Genomic DNA, 20,933 nt, shown 5'->3' with positions numbered 1-20,933 from the left:
GCAAGGGGATGAGTTTTTCAGGACTTAGGTATGTATCTGTTTGTATACGGACGGTAAAGAAGCTCGTAAGAAACAGTTATAAATAGGTAGTAGTAAAAGTACATAAAGTATTACTAACTGATAATTTTATCAGTAAATAAGTACTTAAGTTAACTGAACAATCCGATTTCATTGTTAACCATAAAACAATCCATAAAATAATCAAGACTAAACCCATATGGTGCGGGACACTTCGGCATATTGGTCCAAAAGAAATACTTAGCACAGGACAAACAAAGTTGAGTAGAAGTACCAACAAGACCTGAGAACCACACTGTAGACACAACCTTGTATACTTTGTAAATCTTACGCGTTATCAGTGTTATCATGATAAACATATGGAGATAATTTACTATAGATAGAAACATTATAATTCATAATCGCCCTAATATCAGCCAAGTATCTTACAGCATGCACCTTATAACATGGTCTGGGGTTAAAATCTACAAAAACGTGAGCTTTTCCTAACAGTAGGTACCTACTAGAAACCTAACTTTGATGCAGGGTAAACTAGTTAAGAAAGAAGTCTGAAGGAAACATTATCCGCGTAGTTTTAAGAGTTAGGGACTTACCTACCATAAATTGTTCTTTCCGATATGTGATATCTTCTCTTCAAGTATCAGAAGATTTGCTGAATGTTCTTAATTGTATTTTTTTATGTTTCAGTAAGGTAACGGCCAGCAACTTATCAATTGCCCAACTCCATATCAAGAACGTTCTGCCATAATCTATCCATGCCCATTTTCTGCAAAATTACTCTTAGAAACGTTAATACGGTTTCGTTCTACTCTAAATCGAGAAATACCCAAGCTAGAATGGTATTAATGAATATGGAAATTTCCACGGAAAAGCTAGCTAATTCGATCAATAGAGTCGTTACTGCTACTCACGTATTCAGTACTGTGACAGGGGTAGCCATTTCGCATGTACTCCCTCACTTACTCACGACATGGGAAAACCTAGGCAGTTTCACTGGCATCGATTATATTTTAATAAAACATCGCCTGTGCCGGGAATCCCTTCCATTAACTTCCCCTACACCCTAAGGGAGGTTAATGGACAATAAGTGTTTCAATTTAAATTACTTTTAGCATGAAGATTCCGCACCATATCAGGAACTTTTAAAGTCAAGTATCAAAGTGTCATAAAACTGAGTTTATTTTGGATCCAGTGGCGTGATATGGAAAGGCTTGGTACTTATGCTTATGCATATGGCCTAAAGTAGGATAACATTTTCAAAATGTCCCAATTAAATCTAAGAAATTCGCTGTATTATTTGCAATATACATTAATCATTTCCGGCAGTTAAGTGTAATTCAATTTTACTTTCAAAACAAACATTGGAATAAGCTAATTATATTTCAACTAAAAGCCCGACGATTAAACACCTGTCACTGTCGACTGTATCCCAATTCATTATCATTTCCATTGTCCCCATTAAATTTCGTCGGAATAATCCAGTGTCTAACTTTTGATAAGGGTTATGCAAACAATGAGCTCGGTAAATATTTAATTTCTTGGCACTTTTGACTAAGTTCAATCCTGATTGTTTATACAATAATCAATTTTAAACGAAATCCGAATAATATTTTGTAGATCATATTCTATATTGTTTCTGTGCGGGTTTAACTGGCTCACCCGAATGGAATAGTTATCCATATCTAAGTTAAAAACCATAAATCAGACCTATTATTTATACATTTGTAGGTAGGTTGGTATATTAACGAGATAGTTATAAAGTAAATAAGACATGTAGCGTAGATAGTACTCAATATAATGAAAATGAAGCTACCAGGAAAATGCCATCATGTTGAAATATGAGTGCAGTAAAATAAGCAAAAAGATATAAAGATGCTAATGAGTCAATCGGCTATAAGTACCAATCTAGGTCCTAGTACATATATGTTATGTATTACTGATTAGGTAAGGTATTATATAAAGTTCAGGATTTGCTAGAAAACCGGACCTTGTAGTATCCAAAAAAACATAGAAACATCTATTCTTACAGAGGACATTGTGTTAGAGGGGCGACGGTGTGTTCTGAACTGCTATGGATCTGGTCTGCTATGGATGAACCTTGACTCATCTTTATTCCAGATTTCCCTCACAAAATAAATGTTTTGCCCATCTCAGAATTCAACGCCTCCTCTTCCTGAATACTCAATCAAGAGCTTTGCACATTTCAGCATGTCATACTACATACAATATATGTGCCATAAACATATAGCATCTGCCACAAATATGTTGAGCCAAGGTCACGAGCGCAAACATGCCACAATTAGCATTACACTGTGGCCCTCAAAAGCTGCACACAGTAACTAATGGCATCAACAGCGCACCATGCATGTTTAAGTAGACACGAACCTCGTCGTTCATTAGCAGGGCTTAATATTTTATTTGTGCGATTGTCCTGAATTAAGCACTGATTAAGCTGTGATAAAATATTTCATATGATAAGTGATTATCGCGATTGTATCAATTTATTCAGTGCCCGGGTCGGAAAGTATAACATAATAAAACATAAGTAATTAGTAAGTGATGTAGGTTGTAGACGAGACAAATATTGAACAACGGATATTTGGAGACGACCAACAAACAAGATTCCACATGTAATAAAAAGGGCATATTTGCGTTGGACGGCAGCACGAGCCACGGACAGCGATTGTGTTGGCCCTTGTTGGCCACCAATATTGAAGCCAAGGTCGGCTCCAATAGGCCACAATTAACATAATACTCACGCTCTCGACGCCATTGCATTCATCCACGGCATGCCATTGCCACGAGCGGAAGTGATGGGCCGTATACTAACATAATGTGCTAAAGCAATTATTGTTATGAGATTAGCTACATGATATTTACAAAAGCTATTATCGCAAACTTACGAGAAGGTATTGTAGAGAAATTAAATGAAAACGTTTATTTGGCTACTTAGTTCACATTTTGGGTTCCTGGCTAACTAGGATTTCCTGTGCTATGGGTAAATGTAATATACGTTATACGCCACTATGGTTAATTATATTTTCCTGACAAAAATCCTCTAGGGGATAAGCAGATACCATTGACCTAATTAGAACGTTTTAGCACGGCCCGCAACGGAGTACGTAGCTAGAATACTGAAGGAGATAAATAAAATACGAGTTACAAAGTCGTGAAAAATAAACAGCTCTTTCGGCGGCAATGTCATGGAAATGAACAACACAATTAACTTGTAATGTAACTGTATCCCGGATTCTAAAATAGGATTATCCTGCAATCAACGCTGTATACCGCTAAAAATATAAACGCCTAATATATTCTAAACCTAGACCTAGGACGGATGATAGAAGCAAGGCAAGGAGGAGTGTGTTAGGGTCAGGGTTTACAGTTATGCATACATAGGTAGTTAGGTTTTCTACACTTGGTTCATAGTAGCATGTCAAATATTGTAGCACGCCATCAGTGGGTCAAGTCTGCTGCCTCAGTCAAGTGCTGAAGAATGCTGTCCTAATCAATTGGCAATGCTAATTCGTCAATTGACTCTCGTGATTTGTAACACAAATTCCGTTCCAAATGTTTTTTACTCCTCATAAATAGGACGCACGCAATTACTAGCAATATAATCATCAATTTGTAATGTGTGTCTAGTTAGTAGTAATTGCTAGACATACATACATATTTACAAAGGACATTTATATTGACATTGCATTAAAAATCCCTGACAATAATTTTTACCATGTGAAATTAATGTCTCATGAAACATGATACCAAAATAACACACAATTAAAATGATACGTTAACATGAACACGATACTAAAATGTTGTGATATCACTTCCAGATCACAAATTCTCGGCTCGCTCGAATGTTATTTGTTTTTGGGTCAACGACTATTCGCCAATTTGACAAGGACGCAGAATGTTCCTGAATACTGAATAACAAGTTTGGGTGTTATCCTGGATTTAGAAATTACACCATGGTTGTAAGGGGAGTATTTTATGTACCTAACTAAAAGAGAATTTAAAGAATTGAATGCACCTTACTTTAGGCAACGTTACAGACAGATTTAACCCAGTTACGATTTACTTCGATACAGCGCATGATTCATGCTGCAATACAGAGCATCTGGCAGTTACTCACGGCTGAAGGGTCAAGAGCCATTATTTCCTAGTAGCAACAGTGTGTATTTGTTGAGTATTCATAAACTGTGTGCCCGCCCGATGAGTGATTTTATGTGTCGTAAGTTTGTGTTGTTCTGGACGGTTGACTAAAGCCACACTATATCGTGTAATCTAAGAGACAATTTGTGAATTGATCAGCTGGACGTGAGCTGGACACATCGTAAATCGAACCGATGTCTTATTTACACTTTAGGTTTTCCTCATCCACGATGGTGATAAACCCTAGTCCAACCGTAGTGTTTTTCAGACAAAGATTCTTACTCTAACATCCTGTCACTCTCTCTTCCATCTAAAGGTCTACCTTTTTTACCTTGTTTGTAAGTGTATTTCTTTGTTTAGTGACTTACCTCCCAACAGCCCGTAAGTCAGCATCATGACGGTGACGGAGTTGCTGAAGGTGGACAGCACGAAAGCGAGCGACGCCACGAGCGAGCCGGCCACGCACACCGCGCGGCACCCGTACTTGTTGCATAGCGCTGAGACCACCGGACCTGAGGAGAAGACAGGGGTTAGTAGGAAATATCTATAGGTAATTCGCAAGGGTTAACTTGAGACCAGGGGAGCCTATAGCGAAGTCCATATGAAGTCATAATTTGAATCCGAAAATCGTTGTCAAAACAAGTTTGTGAGAGGCTACCGTAACACCATCACCTGATATAATTTCTATTCATGAATCTGACAGAGGTGTGACAAATATGCGATGGTGCGTAAGAATTGTTGATTGCTAATGGTGGTACGGTCGTCATTGCGCATATAAGTAGTGCCTCCCAACGATTCTCAAGTTAACTCTTGCGGTTGTACAATGTTCATATTGTTCATGCTATTAAAATACACTCAGGTTCAGAACTTCATTAGGGTTACTGTAGTTAACAAAAAACGAAAGCTGTAATGTTTAATGCAACGAGATAGAGTTGTGGTTAGCGCAGCAGAGCTTCGAAACTTCGTTTTTCATAAACTGAGCTCTGTACCATTGTAGGGTATTGTTATCGTGCGGGTTACATCAGATGATCACTCTATGCGTGATGGAGTATGTACAATCAAACTGCGGATTGGAGTATGGGTCGAAGCTTCTTTTTGGTGTATTGTGCAACTTCATGCTCCAATAGATTAGCACTAGTTTAAGAAATGCATGTGAGCGAAGAGCGTTATGTTCAAAAACCATTACCATTACGTACAATTTATGAAAGTATATTTAATTAATTGGTGAGATATGATTTCTTCTTCCTATGTACTTACAACACATAGCTATTAAATTACGAAACATGACGATAATTCCATTTTACTCAATTACAATAACTTAGGGTTAGGTACACGGTCGTATTTAATACTCATGTCAAAAAAACTTAATAAACTTCAGAAAATATCCACATTTTTAACGCACTTCATAATAACGCTGCATTTTATTACACTTCATTAAAATTATGCAAACTTGAACGTGTTACGCAAACGCTATTAAAGATGACAGTTTTCTCATAAGGTTTAATAAAATACCACCACACGCGAAGTAAACAAGTATCGAAGGATAACTTCTACTGGCTAGAATTTTATGCATAATCTGCTCTACAGAATTAACTAGTTTAGGTACTTGGCATATTGATAGGTATCATCTATCTGGCTTTTACTGATCCGGCCCTTTGCTATCTAAGCCAGGTCAAGGCCTAGTTTAGAGCACTTCATTTAGCTGTACCTAAGCCCTGCTGATTTCGTACCTAGATAATACCTAAGTATAGCTGAACACAAAAGAGTAGAGATTAATGTTTTTGGAACTAAACAGATTTAAACCTGGCAATAAAAAAACTTGTGATTTGTGGTCTGTTTCTATGGTTTGAATGTCAAACTCGCCCTGTTCCTGTATAAACAAATCGAATTTTGCTTAATTTTGGAGTTTTGTGGATTGTTGAGTTTGTTCACGAGGTGAAAATGAATAAAACCATTCGCAGCGAAGCTAGACAGATGATTTACAGCGTTTACCTACGATGTTTGGCGGAGAATGAGGCTGGAGAAGTATTAGTCAATATATACGATGTTTATGAAAGAGCAGCGTTTTATACTGGTGAGTAGGTACTTAATTTCTAACCATTAACATACATTGCTTATATTTCTTGTAAAAAAGTACTATTTTTATGTAATATAATGCCTTTCAATGTGTATTTGTTATTCTTATAGAGGTTAGAAAATACTAGTGTCAAACGTTACATGACATCAGGGTCTGGATGCTAATGTTGTTAAAACATCAGGTCTAGATACTTTTTTACTAACCCCGACTCAAAAAGGGTATCGATAAGTTTTACAGCTGTGGGTGTCTATGTGTGTCGGTCTCTCCGTGTTAGAGTACCTACCTATTGTAAAAATATGTGTAAGAATATGTAAGAGTCGGTATAAATTCCCCAGACATAATAATTTGCAAGTCACTGCTTTTCTGACCAATTAAATAATTTGTTGCAGGAAAATCGGTAAACACAGTTTTAGAAGAATTGCCAGGGCACATTTGAACTTTTTCCTGAGCAAGAAAAAACTGTACTTAATAAAATATCGATGTGTGATACTATCACTTTTCTCCTATAGTAATTAAATAATGAGATAACCAACACGTGTTTTGGTGCAAAAAACATTATGAAATACACAATGAAATAAAAGTTACAGTTGATTTGATTTAATGAAATTCATTCAAGACTGCCCCCCTCTCCCCTACTAATTTCTTCTCTTAACATAAACCTCCCCAAAAAGTGGCATTTTATAATTAGTAAATATTTGAAACATTTCTCGTTTTGATTTTTTCTGCTAAAGTATCGTGATACTTTTGTCCGTTTTCTATACTATAATAGTGTGGCCACTTTCTAAGATTGCCACGCCCTCAATGATTCTCTACTCTTTTATGTTCAGCTATAGTACGAGATTGGATAACTTTTACTAATTCTAACTGAACAGAAAATATAACCTGTGACGGTAAACAAAATTAATTTAGTATCTTATTATTCTAAGTCATGTTAAATAACGTAACAAGTTTGCCATTATATTGCTGTAGCTTATTTTTATTTTCTCAATGCCATGATAAAGTCGCCTTTGATAAGTTTGACAGCTATGGTACCTCATGACCCCAGTCGACAGTGGCGCCAACTGGTGAGCAAAAAAACGGTAGTCCCCATTAAGTACCCAAAGCGGCCAGAATTCACATTCATTGGTGCTAATAAATAACGTTATCTTCAGTGTAATCCTCAGATATAATGCAACAATCTACATTGCATTAGTAATCTAATCACACTATCAACCACAGTAGGATCTCGTGACCAACAACTGAAGGGTTACTCTATCTTAACAATAAATGAAACCAATGAACGAGAGCTGCCATGCAATTCGGTACGTTTATACACCGAGATAGAGTTGCGGTTAGCGCAGAAACGCTCCGAAATATAGTTTTTTGTGAGACAGAGCGAGCCCCCGGATGCATGCATTAATTATTATCCTACAAAATTGCATTACGAGGCTGATCAGGTAATCAGTATATAACATATAGGTAAGTACTAGAGTTAAAGACATTGACACATATTAAGAAGGTAGAGTCAATTTGTTAACACTTTAACACTACTTTTTACCTTAACATGTCTTCGAATTTCATAAACTAATGCAATTTATTCGCATTGCTTACGAAGGTTGACGTTGTTTACATTATTGTATGCAAAATTTGAGTGGGATAAGCTGATATTTATATTATTTATATTGGAATTTTCCATAATATTTACACATATCATACAGTATTAACGAGGTCCACTTAATTGAGAGATTCCGAGGAGTACTTTTCAGCTTATGAGTTTTTCGAAAAGCTTGAGTAGTACCTAGCTACTATTAATGAATTCATATCCGATCCTCATTTATTAACTAACTTCCTTACATAGTGATATTTCAAAAGTGCAATGAACTTGATAATCTTCATTGCAATGGCCGTATTATACATATTATTAATTCACAGTAAGTTTACAAAATGATGAACCCGGCGGCGGCGGCAAATACATAAATCACGCAAAACTCCAAACAATGATAGTGTCCATCAATTTGAAATGCTTAGGTCATTGTGTCGGGCCATCAGATAGCACGATTTGCATAAAACTAGACTTTATTAGCCAAGTCATAAGATGGCAATTAAACTGACAGTATACCTAGTTGCTATCAGGAAAGGCGGCCTACTATTTGATTGAATATTTTTGAATTAAGTATAGAATTCGTTGTTTACTGTTTAGATAAATATTCGTTTATTATGTGAAATCACATCGATAGTGGTAAATACGTAGGTATTATTGAAATACCTATTAACATAATTTAAAAAAAAGAGATTCACTGAATTGTATTTGTCTAAACAAATCTAAAACTGTTGACAAAAATATCTGATAATCTGGCCATAGTAATTATTTGTTCAATCGGTTCAAAACGAAAGAATCCTTGATGGCCGCGATTATCTCGAGATTAATATAATCTGGCATCGGTGGAACCAGGTCAGTTCATTGGCAGCTCCTCATAATATGAATGTAGAGTTGTGATACTGATCAAACTTTCTTATCAACGCTAGAAATAAGTATTTGTTGAATTATTTATTGAGGGCATCGCTACTTTATTTAGATACACAATAGACTAACAGCTGTATTGTATTATGTTCTATCTATAGAAAAGGGTCTGAGAATGATGATTATGAAAAGGATGATTTTCAGTCTTAAGCGCGATGGATCTTGCAAAACAAATTGATAATATTATCATAAAAAAAAGAAAAATTCAGAGACTCAGACATAGGTCTGTTCACATTTTTACATTCTACAGTTATGGATTTGAGTATATTGAAAAAATATGTAATATTATTATAACGTTTGTATGTATTCAGAAATAAACAATTACCTACATTTATTCTTATAATAATGTATTTACAACGATATGCAAATGAAATGTATACGCAAATATTTGCGTAGCAGTCTAGCAGCCGCCGCGAGACGAGATGGAAGGACTTGTATATCTTTTAGAGATTACTTTTTAGTAATAAGGCCGCAGATTGTGATATTTATTTTCTGTTCAATGTTTGTGAAACTGTTTTTGTTTGTGTGCAATTTTGTTTTAATTTGACTCGTTTTAGATACCTTGTATGTGTAGAGGGATAGTACGGTGGCCTGCGCCTAAAAGTATACAGGCGGTTTTTTTAAAATAGCGATCCCTGATGATGAAGGGACCAGCTACATCTGTTATAAATCCGGGGACGTGTTGTGTGTGATGTGTGTAGCAGTGCTGTTTATGTGGATGTGCTTGAGCAGCATGTGAGCTTGAGATCGCTATTTTAAAAACTCCGCCAGTATACTTTTAGGCGCAGGCCACCGTACATAACTCTGTACTGGATGATCCAATTTGTTAACCGTATCAAGTACCTAATATGAAATTTGGTTATAGAATAACAGTTACTTAGTTCTGCTCCGTACCTGATCGAAACGTGGACCTGAATAGATACATAGATCCCAAGTACGGTATAATTTCCGTTCGTAAATGATTCGATTCGACACACCATTGATCCGTGACTTAATAGGTCACCTTGATACCTAGGTACACTACTGGATCTAGCTAGGTGACGACAGAGTATGTAACTACTTGAATTTAACCGACTATTAGGAAACCTTACATAAGTACTTCTCTAAGATCCAATGTGGATGACATTTTGAGTTTTCAAAATTGAATTTCACCCGTTGAGATAGGTACCTACAACGAAGGGTCGCACAAACAAACGCACATATCTACCGGTAAATAGAACGTTATTATTTCAATGTTCTATTGTCTTTCTTCATTCAGTCTTTAATCATTTCCAGTTTCATTAAAAGCTAATAAATTTATCAATAAATTAGTGTAATAAAGCGAGCTTGCTTCGCACAGAGTAAAGACCAATAATTACAGAAGTCATTTCATAAAATGTCCTGTTCAATTTCCCTCTCGGCTTCAATAGCTATAGGAAGACAAACTTTCCTCAGGTCTGATGTAAAATTAATAACGGAAAGAAACTTTGAACTTAATAACAAGATGAAGAAGTGGTCGCCAGGTATCCGTAGGGACTTCCACGTGCCAATTTTTTAAGACTTAACCAGAAAGGATGTGAATGCTAATTAGATTGCTATTACAACATCAGGTTTAATGTTTTGCTCTAGAAAACATTCGGATCCTTTCAAATAATTTAATTTAACTCTGAACCGATTTCTATAAAACGTAGCTAGGAACAATTTCCGATTAATTGCTTCAGACTGAAAATCCCGCATTCAAATTTACCCATCTATTTTAGAGCTAGAGACCACGAGAAAATACACATCGACGGTGGAAAGGAAGTTTAAGCTTAGAGGTAAGCGTCAAACTATCGGTATCGTACATATCGAACTAAAAGGATTCTCATAAATTTATGGGACGACCTGTAGGTGTGAATTTCCATAAAAGAAATACTGAATGCAATACGTCCGTTGCGTACTGCATCGTGCGATGCCGAAAGGTAGGCGCTTACCTTAAGTTAACCTTCTTATCCACCGTCGACATGTAAAACACATAGAACACTTACCCAGCAGCCAAACAAACTCGAGCGATCAGCGGGAGCGTGCCCTGCGGAGGTTGTTTGGCTGCTGGTAAGTGTTTTTGGGTTCTTTACATGTGTCCCTTGGCTCCCCAAAAAGTATGTTATGGGGTAGAAAGATCCCGAGGGTATACGGATTCACCTCAACGGGTATGACTGCCATTCATGGGAACCGTAAAAATTTCGAGGCTCCTGAAATTTAGAAACCTTGTACCAATTTTGCCCAGCCATGGTTACGAACACTACCAACCAATTCACCTTCCAAACCAAGAAACGCCGATTCAAATCGGCCTATCGAGAACTTATTTTGACGGCGATTTTCGAATTCAAATTGTATTGAAATTAACACTAATTACTTATTTTTGACTTCACGATAGAGCCCCAGATGTAGCTACGATGACACATATAAACCAACCCCAAAACCAAAACACTCACCAGCAGCCAAATAAACTCCGGACAGCAGACTGCCGACCCATGCGACCGTGCCCTTCCCTTCCCCGAAGTACTCCACCAGTTCTGGCAGGAAGATGCCGAAGGTGTAGGCGATGCCGTCCACCACCAGGTTGCACATGAAGGAGGCGAAGACGACGACCCAGCCGTACCCCCCGTCCGGGGGAGGGGGGATCTCGTGGTAGTCGTAGCCGTCATCTTCTTCTTCTTGCTGTTCTACAGTGAGACGGGCGGCTTCCTCGCATGATGTCTCCGACTCCGTCTGTGGAAGGAAGGAGATTGGTTGGTTGTTGTTGGATAGTGATTGGTCGGTTGTTGGTAAGGTCAGTTTTGGTTGGGTAAAAGGAAGTTGGGGATAGGATGGGCGCGGACTACATAAAGTATCATTGTTATTTGGAGTTTCATTATAAATACTTAATTACATGTTTTGGTTTTACCTAGGCATTATTTTTTGAGTGATCGTCTTTATTTATCCCGTCTAACCATAAGCAAGAAAATGATTACGTAGTAAATGTATCAGTTATGCTCATGCCATAAAGCTAATTAATTAGGCTGGTAATAACTTAATTTCAGTTAATGGGCTAACATAATTGGGTTACGGTTAACGACATGTATTTTCTGTATAATAAAGATAGTATGCAGAATCAATTAATTACTTATACATATTAAGTAAAATTACTAGTTACGTACTTAACTTATACAGTTTCATTCATATTTAATACCTATGTCATATTCAAGTGATTTTATATAATCTACGGTGCTATGCTATGCCTATGGAATAACGCTTCCATAAAGTACCTACTTTGTTCAAATTTTAATTTAATTTAAATAGAATAACCTTATCTTAGAACAACCGTACAGAAGGCACAAAAAAACAAAAGACAACATCATATTTAACGAGTGACATAAAAATTAACATATCGTAAATTTCCGCGCGTCAATACAATAAATCGTTACGTTATGCATATTTTTAACGCGTTACTGCCCAATTCTTCTTGATCGTTGCCGAGCAATAACTGTTAACGACAACGCCGTCATAATCGTAAGATTACCGAGGGGCACTTCACTATACTTAATACTTTATGAGCAACGAAGTATGGCGTCAGCTTTGCGGGATAAAAGAATTAGGCCAGTCATTTGTATTTTAATTTAGTATTGGTTTAATTGAGAGCTACAACGTTGGAGTTGGGATGGAATATAGGAACATGTTTTGGAACAAGTTTACGTAGTAGCAGTATAATATGATTATGCTCGAGTCTGTCTTGTTTCAGAGGTCTCCCTTGAGTGAAGCCTATAGGCTTGTTGGATATATCCAGCATTGCACATATAAATAATAAGGGGCATCCTGGCACTATGTATACAAATACATAGTTCCAGGATGCCCCTTATTCTTGTTTAATACCTAATATCAATAAAATGTAAATTAAGGTACGTATAGAATTTTAATCCACTTAGCAAAGTTAAGCAATACTATTGAAAACTAAATTAGTGTAAACAATAACTTTTTACGCAGCATACACAAAAACAAACGGCAATGGTTGTTAGTAAACAAAAATGAGTCATTACTTGTAACGGAAAAATACTCGGTTATTCGACATTGAAACTTTTTGATATTTGGTTTTAGAACTGGACTTCAAACAATGAGCCTAACTTATGAACGCCTAAACATTTTTTTATGAAACCCGATGGTTTTTAGTTAATAAATATTTTTTCAGATTGTTGTTACACTTATTGGTAATTAATCTAATGTATAAAACTTACTTTATTATAATATATTAGGTAGGTATTTATGCTCACGCGACTCTAATCCCAAAGGCTAAACAAATGTAAGTTTTTTTTTTAAGTACACAGAGGTACATTTTAGCCTAAAAAAACCTAAAATTTTTAGGTGAACAATAGGTCGAGCGTTTTATGACAGTATCACAAGTTTATTTATAGTAACAACGCCGTACAGGAAATCAAATTTAATATCACCGAATCAACTTTCATTGTAGTAATAAAAATAATAGCTTCTTTATATCTACCGAATAACTAAGTTACATATTTGCCCCAAATATTCGGATACGGAAATGAAATGGAGTATGGATATTGACCTAATTCCTGATGGATCATCGTTTGAGACTTCTAATTTTACTATTAATACTATCAAGTAATGAGTAGTTATTTCAGTACAATGGTTCTCTGAATCAAATGCCGTTCTTACTGAAAGAAAGTTTAGTATGCAGAAAAATGCACTATTTGGTTTTATTTAAGTTAGTACATATTTGATAAAATTAGAGGAAACATTTAAAAACAAATAAATATCACAACTCGATATTAAGTTAATTAATGCTGTAAATTTTCAAAGTGATCCAATCATATAAATAACGAATCAATCTAGTTAGACGTAAATTAAAATAATCGAATAAGTATTTCAAGTTGATTTATAAAATAATCAATTCAAGTAAAATTCCCTCCTAAACCTACGTCAAAAGATTTTTTTTTAATCCTACGGCTGCGTTCGTAATTTAATTTTCTTTTGCGTTCCGTTATCCTCGCGGAGGAAGCTGCGTGACTGACCTTGTGCTTGAGTTTTTACATCGACCTACCTGCCATAGACTATTGTTGTACATCCACATAGTAGAGTATACAGTCAGCAAAAGAAATATGTATGCCGCTCTAGAGCATACAGGTCAATCCTGAGACTCATGGAAGATAGATGAATGAAATAATATTTTAACGATACTTTCAAACAGTCTCTATTTTTTGGATCATTAAATTAAAGTGTTTGCACTGGAGTGGCCCACATGACCTATCTCTTTAGCTGACTGTACCTAGCTACCTTAATATTGTATCAGCGTAATACTGTTGGTAAGTAATTTTAATCACTTTTCCGCTTGTGATCGTGATCTCGTACGCATGTATTGTAATGTGTTCAATTTGTCGACAACTTTAGCTAGGCCAATACAATACAAAGGGTAAATAAATAATCCATTGCTCAGTCATAAATAAATCATGCACGTTATAACTATAACATAATAATATGTTGTAGAATTAATTTCATACAGCAGCAATTTATAATAATTTAATGACTTACAATAATTGTTATTACAGCTCCATTATTAATCGGTAAATTGCTTACTAAGGAGTATGGAACAGACTCAATAAAGGCGCAATGCACAACTTAAATGTTGGCAGCAATAAATGACAGATTGTACCATGGCACGTCAATTAAAGTACCTCATAAATTTTATCAATTCTATTCTTCCTGACTGAAGTACATTTATCAACGCGGAAAATATAGAAGGCTCTACCTTTAGCCTAGGTATCTAGGTACCTTCAACTAGGAAGCTTCGGTTGACCCTCAAAATGTTTGAATTTTACATTAGCTGCAGTCGCGAATGCGGTAAAAATGGACGGAGACTCGCCGGGAAACACAGATAGCGCCGTGATTAAAGACATTCTTAATGGAAAACTCGCGCTACTACGACAAATACGACCGTTTTTGTAGCAGCGAATGAAAAATGGTATACCCCACAAATAAGTATGAATTAACACAACATAAAAGACGAAAAATCATAAACTCTCACTTTTTAAAAGCGTTTTTCAATAAGTGACAATCCCTTTTTAGGGTTCCGTAGCCAAAATGGCAAAAACGGAACCCTTATAGTTTCGTCATGTCCGTCTGTCCGTCTGTCCGTCTGTCCGTCTGTCACAGCCGATTTACTCGGAAACTATAAGTACTACAGTGATGAAATTTGATGGGAATATGTGTTGTATGAACCGCTACAAAAATATGACACTAAATAGTAAAAAAAAGAATTGGGGGTGGGGCCCCCCATACATGTAACTGAGGGATGAAATTTTTTTTTTCGATGTACATACCCGTGTGGGGTATCAATGGAAAGGTCTTTTAAAATGATATAAAGTTTTCTAAAAAACATTTTTCTCAAAGTGAACGGTTTTTGAGATATCAGCTCTCAAAGTCGTAAAAAGTATGTCCCCCCCCCTCTATTTTTATAACTACGGGGTATAAAATTCTAAAAAAAATAGAGGTGATGCATGCTAATTAACTCTTTCAACGATTTTTGGTTTGATCAAAGTATCTCTTATAGTTTTTGAGATAGGTTGATTTAACTGTAATTTACATAATAAGTTTATTATATTTGCTGCTACGGAACCCTTTGTGCGCGAGCCCGACTCGCACTTGGCCGGTTTTTTATCCCTTGCACCAATGACCTAGTACTTAGTTCTAGAAGTTAATTTAATTTTCACACAGGCGCCCTAGGTAGTCAAAACGAAGTAACATTTACGATGTAATTAGTGTCAAATTCAATACAATTTGAATCCGAAATTCGTTGTCAAAACAAGTTCTCGAGCCAGCAGTTTTTGGCGTTTTGGCTCTAATTAACTTATAACTGCTTTAAAAGAGCATTTGTACAAAGCCTTGGAAACTTAAAAAGTGGGAAACCTTCGAGAAAGTTTACACCGCCGGGGATGGCCGACTTGCTCTAATCCCGACCTCAATGTGTCGGGAAAGTTCGTAAGTTAGAAAACTTCTGCAATACAAAGGTTCACCTAGTTAGTGTTATAGCACTAAAGGTGGGATAATGGTTGCTTTATGATACAACACACGAGGTAAGTATCTTTGTGAAACTTTTAAGAGTTGTTGATGTAGCAGATGACTATTTTATATTTTTTTATTACTAAAATAAATAAATAAAATATGTCCAGTTGTTTTAAACATAACCGCTGTTTGCTGTATTTTACCCCGTACGAAAAGCAAAAGTGATTTTCTTTGTTTTTTACCGTTTTATTTTTGCAGTGCCGTCTGCCGTGTCGTACGAGTCATTAGTCCAAATTGTGTTTTACATCAAGTTAATCTTGTACATCCTAATTAAGACGAAGCTCCCTGAATTAACCTTGTGCCAGTTTGTCTCTCACACGGTAGTATCATTTCACTTTATATCATGTAAAACATACCGTAAACCTAGCTGTAGGAATAAGGAGGTAATATAAAGGTGTTAAAATAATTAAACCATATTTAAAAATACATATCAAATTGATTATTAATCTAGTAATTATAAGTAATGTTTATTTAAATATATTATTTAAAGAAACTGAATAAATAGTCTGAGTATTATGTACCTATACTGTAGAAAACTCCCTTTCAATCAAGGCTTATTGTCAGTAAAATAACTCAATTCAAAATAATTCCCAGGATTACCTCGTATTTTAACAAAAATAACTTGGTTAATCAATAAATATCAATAACGTAAACCATTTCTAAGACGAGGAAAGCGTCACAGTCGTACATTGGGGAGAAATTGTAAGGATGCTTCAAATTACACTTCACCTTGGTTTCTTTTCGCTCCAGGAGCTTTTTGAAACATAAAAAAATATAACTGCTTGAGCTTTTTGATTTTTTTCTTATGGGTACATATTACTATATATTATGGCCTTAATACCCTTCATATTAGTATACTGATACCTAAAGTAATTATCTTATTCAAAATTTCTAAACACATGAACTGAAAATCTCTCCACCGCTATCTAGATTTCCCATCCCAGACATTTCCCATCTCCCATCGTTCACGCACTGACATATTTGCCCACGTTGTGATTATAAACTGATTTGTTCCATGATGGATGTCTCCGCAAGCAGAATCGGATGGAGACACGTGATCTTTATTGACACTAATTGATTAGGAGCACAATTGCTATACTTTGCACGCGAATCGTCAATATACACGGCAGTTTTTCTATGACGGATAAAAATTGCCAAAAAACAACACTATCACGTTACATTTGCGACGATATTACACTTATTATTCGTGAAGTCTGTATGAGGCACGACCCGTCCAATTGGACGAGTTTGTCCATCGCAGTTCCATTGAAAACGGAAGATCGCCCAATTTACCTATCGAGAATATAGCAAATCATCCTTTTCATAAAATGCTACACAAAAGTGATACATTAACTACTTGTAAAGGTGGAGGGTAGAGGAGATATCGATTTATAATATTGCCAAATTATGTAAGAAGTTATGGCTGTCATAATAAGATTTGAATCAAACTTCATGGAGATCTAAAATATAGCAACAAATCAATCGAACCAATAAAGTCTACAAAAAAAAGAAACAAACGAACGAACTGAAGTTATTTTGAATCGAGTGAAGTGGGGAAGCCCGTAAATCATTTCGATGTGAGTGTAAGATACAGGGAGACCTTTTTTGACCAGTGGGATATGTTATTATTTTGAAAGTGCGTGTTTTAATAGGATGATAAAAATAATGGTCGTTTCAATAAAATATGATGTAAATATCCTTTTCAACGCATCATTCCTCAACCTAATAATTCCGAAGAAAAAACCCAGAAAACTCACCATTTTTACACGTTTTAAAATAAAACCCACAAAGCACCGACAGTAATTGCACTTCTATCAACACTGATTGCAAAAATCTAAAAACGATAACTTGATAAGACCAGCCACTTATCACCCGAGCCCTGTAGCAACCACCCAGATAATGCCACTAGTACCTAAACTTTAGGTACATAGTCTACGCACAAATGGTACTTAGATAAGTAGTATTTTAAAGATTATTGTTCACTTATCGATGGTAATCAGGTATAATTTGGATCAGTAATGTGTGTTGCATTTTGGGTTCTGCTGCTAATTAGGTGAACGTCGATATCAAGGACATTCATTATGAGAGTCCAATATATTATGTGCTTAGCTAATGATAAATGATACTAATGATTGTGATACAGATTACAGACTATAGGAGAAAAAGACTCAGCTATAAGCTATCGTACTATAATCATGTTGCTTCGATGCCAACGCTCCTCAAAATTACATCGCTTGTATCAATCAGGAATCTTTCCGGAGCTGTAATGGAATCAGCAACGTAATAAATATACCACCGAACGGTAGCTGAATGCCGAAATGATACACACAAGAAACGAGACGGAAGAAGAAAGAGATGGAGGATGAAGAAATCTTAAATATCCTTATGAAACATAGTAAAAATTTAAACGAATTCTGCATTTTAGAGTTGGTGTAAGTAACAGTAGTTTTGTTTTCCCGACAGTGTTTTGTTTTTCATTGTCGTGGTGGAGGCAAGTAGATGCTTATAAACGCGTGATGTATGCAGTAAGCACGGACCAACCACCCCACGTGCCGAGCCAAGGCTGCCAGTCAGTCGCCTACTTCTACCTTCAGCTGCAGGTGATAGGTATATATATACATACTGTTGAAAATATTGTTTAGGTTTTACTAAACGCTGTTTTAATAAAAAGCCTAATGTATGTGAGAGCATAAAACGTACGTAAATAAAAATACCATAAAGGTATCCGCTATTGCTGCCATGTTACAATAATATGCTCTATGTCACAGCCAGACCAGATATATTTAAATGTAGTTCATAGACTAGTCTAGTTCTAGACATAAGCGTTGTTTTTCTTAGGCCTTGGTCTCCTATTTACGCCGTAGGTCGCGTCCAGCGTCACGCCGTAGGCCGCGTCACGATGCTCACTATAGAAATGTACTGATGCGGTCTCCCTCACACGCCGACGTTTGGCGCGTAGATGTATGAGCATCGCGACGCGGCCTACGGCGGTGACACTTGACGCGACCTACGGAGTAAATAGGAGACCAAGGCCTTATATTTTCATTTATTGACTATTAATTGCACTTTACTGTAACAAGTAGGTACATCATTATGACTTTTTAATCTTAATCTTATCCGACAATCGATAACGAATATTGATTCGATTATAATAAACGTATCAATATCTCGCGTTGCTAACGAAAATTTATGTTTTTTTTCGATTTTAATACGATATGGGCGTGACTTCGTGTTCATACAGGCTGCTTCTAAATGACTACTTGATGTAACCACTTTCGGTTTTAAATAAAAATAAATGCGAAACCCTGTAAGTATAGCATATTCTCCGAGAGCATTTTATGATAAATCCTATTACGATTAAATAGCTCAGACAATAGGCAATAATAATTTAATAATAAACAATTATGTAGAACACTCATTTGTGATTAAAATGACACGTGTTTACATACCTCTGAGGTGTTGCACTATTAAGGACGATAGCGTTGGAGTATACAACTCAACTAGGCAACTTGAACGTGACCTATCATTTGTGTTTTTTTTACCGTGATAGTATTTTGTTTCTTTATAAACATGCAAATTAAAAATATGAAAGGAGAGGGGTTGTCCGCATCATACTATCCATCGTACCAGGTTGAACACGATAGTATGTGCAAGTTAGCTAATGCTATGATAACCAAAATAAAGTTTAAACTGTATTTTATGATTACTAAGTCGTACTGTAATATCATATCCGTAACTGAACGGAAAATTAGGTAGATACATAAATATACGAATAATATAATACATAATCATAGCAACCATCATAACAGATTTCAATCTCATTTCGGAAGTCTCAGAAGGTAATCTTATCTTGTTTTTGAGTGGATAGGAAAGGTACCTATATTTGGTCATCAAAGCATAGTAACTAATTTTTTATCTATGGCATAGGTGCCGGGTTAAAAGGGGGAGGATAGAATAACATAAAATTCATATAGCTAGACCTACACTGATGGACATGATAATGCCTGTTTCCTCAGAATTTTCACCAGCTTGGTAGTGGCTAGTAGTTTCCCATCTAAGCTCTACGGGCTATAAAATACTTTCATCACTAATCAATAATGGCCCACTTCTGGACAAAGACCTAGAATAGAAAATAGCACTTCCAAATAAAGTTTAAGTAAAACGGGGCGTTCGTATTTTGCTCTAATTTCGCTTTATCAATACTTCAGCGCAATAAAAATGTCTGGAGGGTTACTCTACAGTGACGAAAAACGAACATACGAGCTGTCGTGCAATTGGCACGTTCGGGATAGAGTCGTGGCTCGCCCAGCAGCTCTCCGAAATTTAGTTTTTGGTCATATAGAGTGACCCCCCTGGTACGGTCGTCGCACGTGACGGAATAATTTCATGAAACCCTATAGTTGTAGCCCACTTGTTCCGAAACCTGCATGTTTATATTTTAACCCCAAGCTAAATATTATAAAGGTGTTATGAGGTTGATGAATCTATATATCTATCATGGCGAGCTAATTTTCCGCATTTAGCCTCTAAGGTGGGCCATTATGCGTATGAGGTTGATGAAATTATTAATGTGTTTTTGAAGGTTTTTGGTTGGCTCGTCTGCAGCTCAAAGTGAAACCAATATACTTTATTGATTTTATTATTGGACACATTTAAAAAGAAGGTAGTTCAATAGTTCTTCTTTTCACTCAGACGAAACATTTGGTATGGAATTATGGATTAAATAACTCAACCATTAACAGAATTTATATGAACAGTTATACCATATTACCGGTACATTTACTCATTTCGGCATTTAAGCATTTTCGTTACGTCATCATCAATCATACGAATGTATTGGTAGCACGCGCAATCATTGATTTAACTCAGTCAATGCCAATAATATACTGCCTTTGTCAAGGAACAAATAAATCCTTGAAACTATTTCCACGAGACAAGGTCAATGACACTATTTCCACGACTCTCGATAAGGATCTTAATAATTAAATACACCATTTCCTATTCCCCAACGGAATTTGAACTTAATTTCTAGATAGATTAGAGCTAAAGACTACACATGGGGCCATACATGGACACAGGATCCTCGTATTACCAATATTGATGTGATGT

General features: G+C 36.0%; 1 protein-coding gene across 4 annotated transcripts in view; it reads right to left on the bottom strand.

Moving 5' to 3' along the window:
• LOC105398213 (monocarboxylate transporter 13) overlaps positions 1–20,933 on the bottom strand; it is a 44,363-nt gene that overhangs the window by 18,464 nt on the left and 4,966 nt on the right. For 3 of the 4 annotated variants that reach the window (XM_048629348.1, XM_048629347.1, XM_048629349.1), the window contains exons 2-3: positions 11,204–11,480; positions 4,542–4,685 (exon numbers count right to left, since the gene is read on the bottom strand). In XM_048629348.1, the coding sequence (XP_048485305.1) occupies positions 4,542–4,685; positions 11,204–11,480 (421 nt within the window). Of the gene's footprint in view, positions 1–4,541; positions 4,686–11,203; positions 11,481–17,581; positions 17,739–20,933 lie in introns of those variants that run through there. The other variant, XM_048629350.1, reaches the window with a different exon arrangement.

Source organism: Plutella xylostella, chromosome 23, assembly GCF_932276165.1.
Source record: "Plutella xylostella chromosome 23, ilPluXylo3.1, whole genome shotgun sequence".
NCBI classification, from domain to species: Eukaryota; Metazoa; Arthropoda; class Insecta; order Lepidoptera; family Plutellidae; genus Plutella; species Plutella xylostella.
Note: the sequence above shows the minus strand (reverse complement) of the source record. Positions and strands in the feature narration are given on the sequence as shown.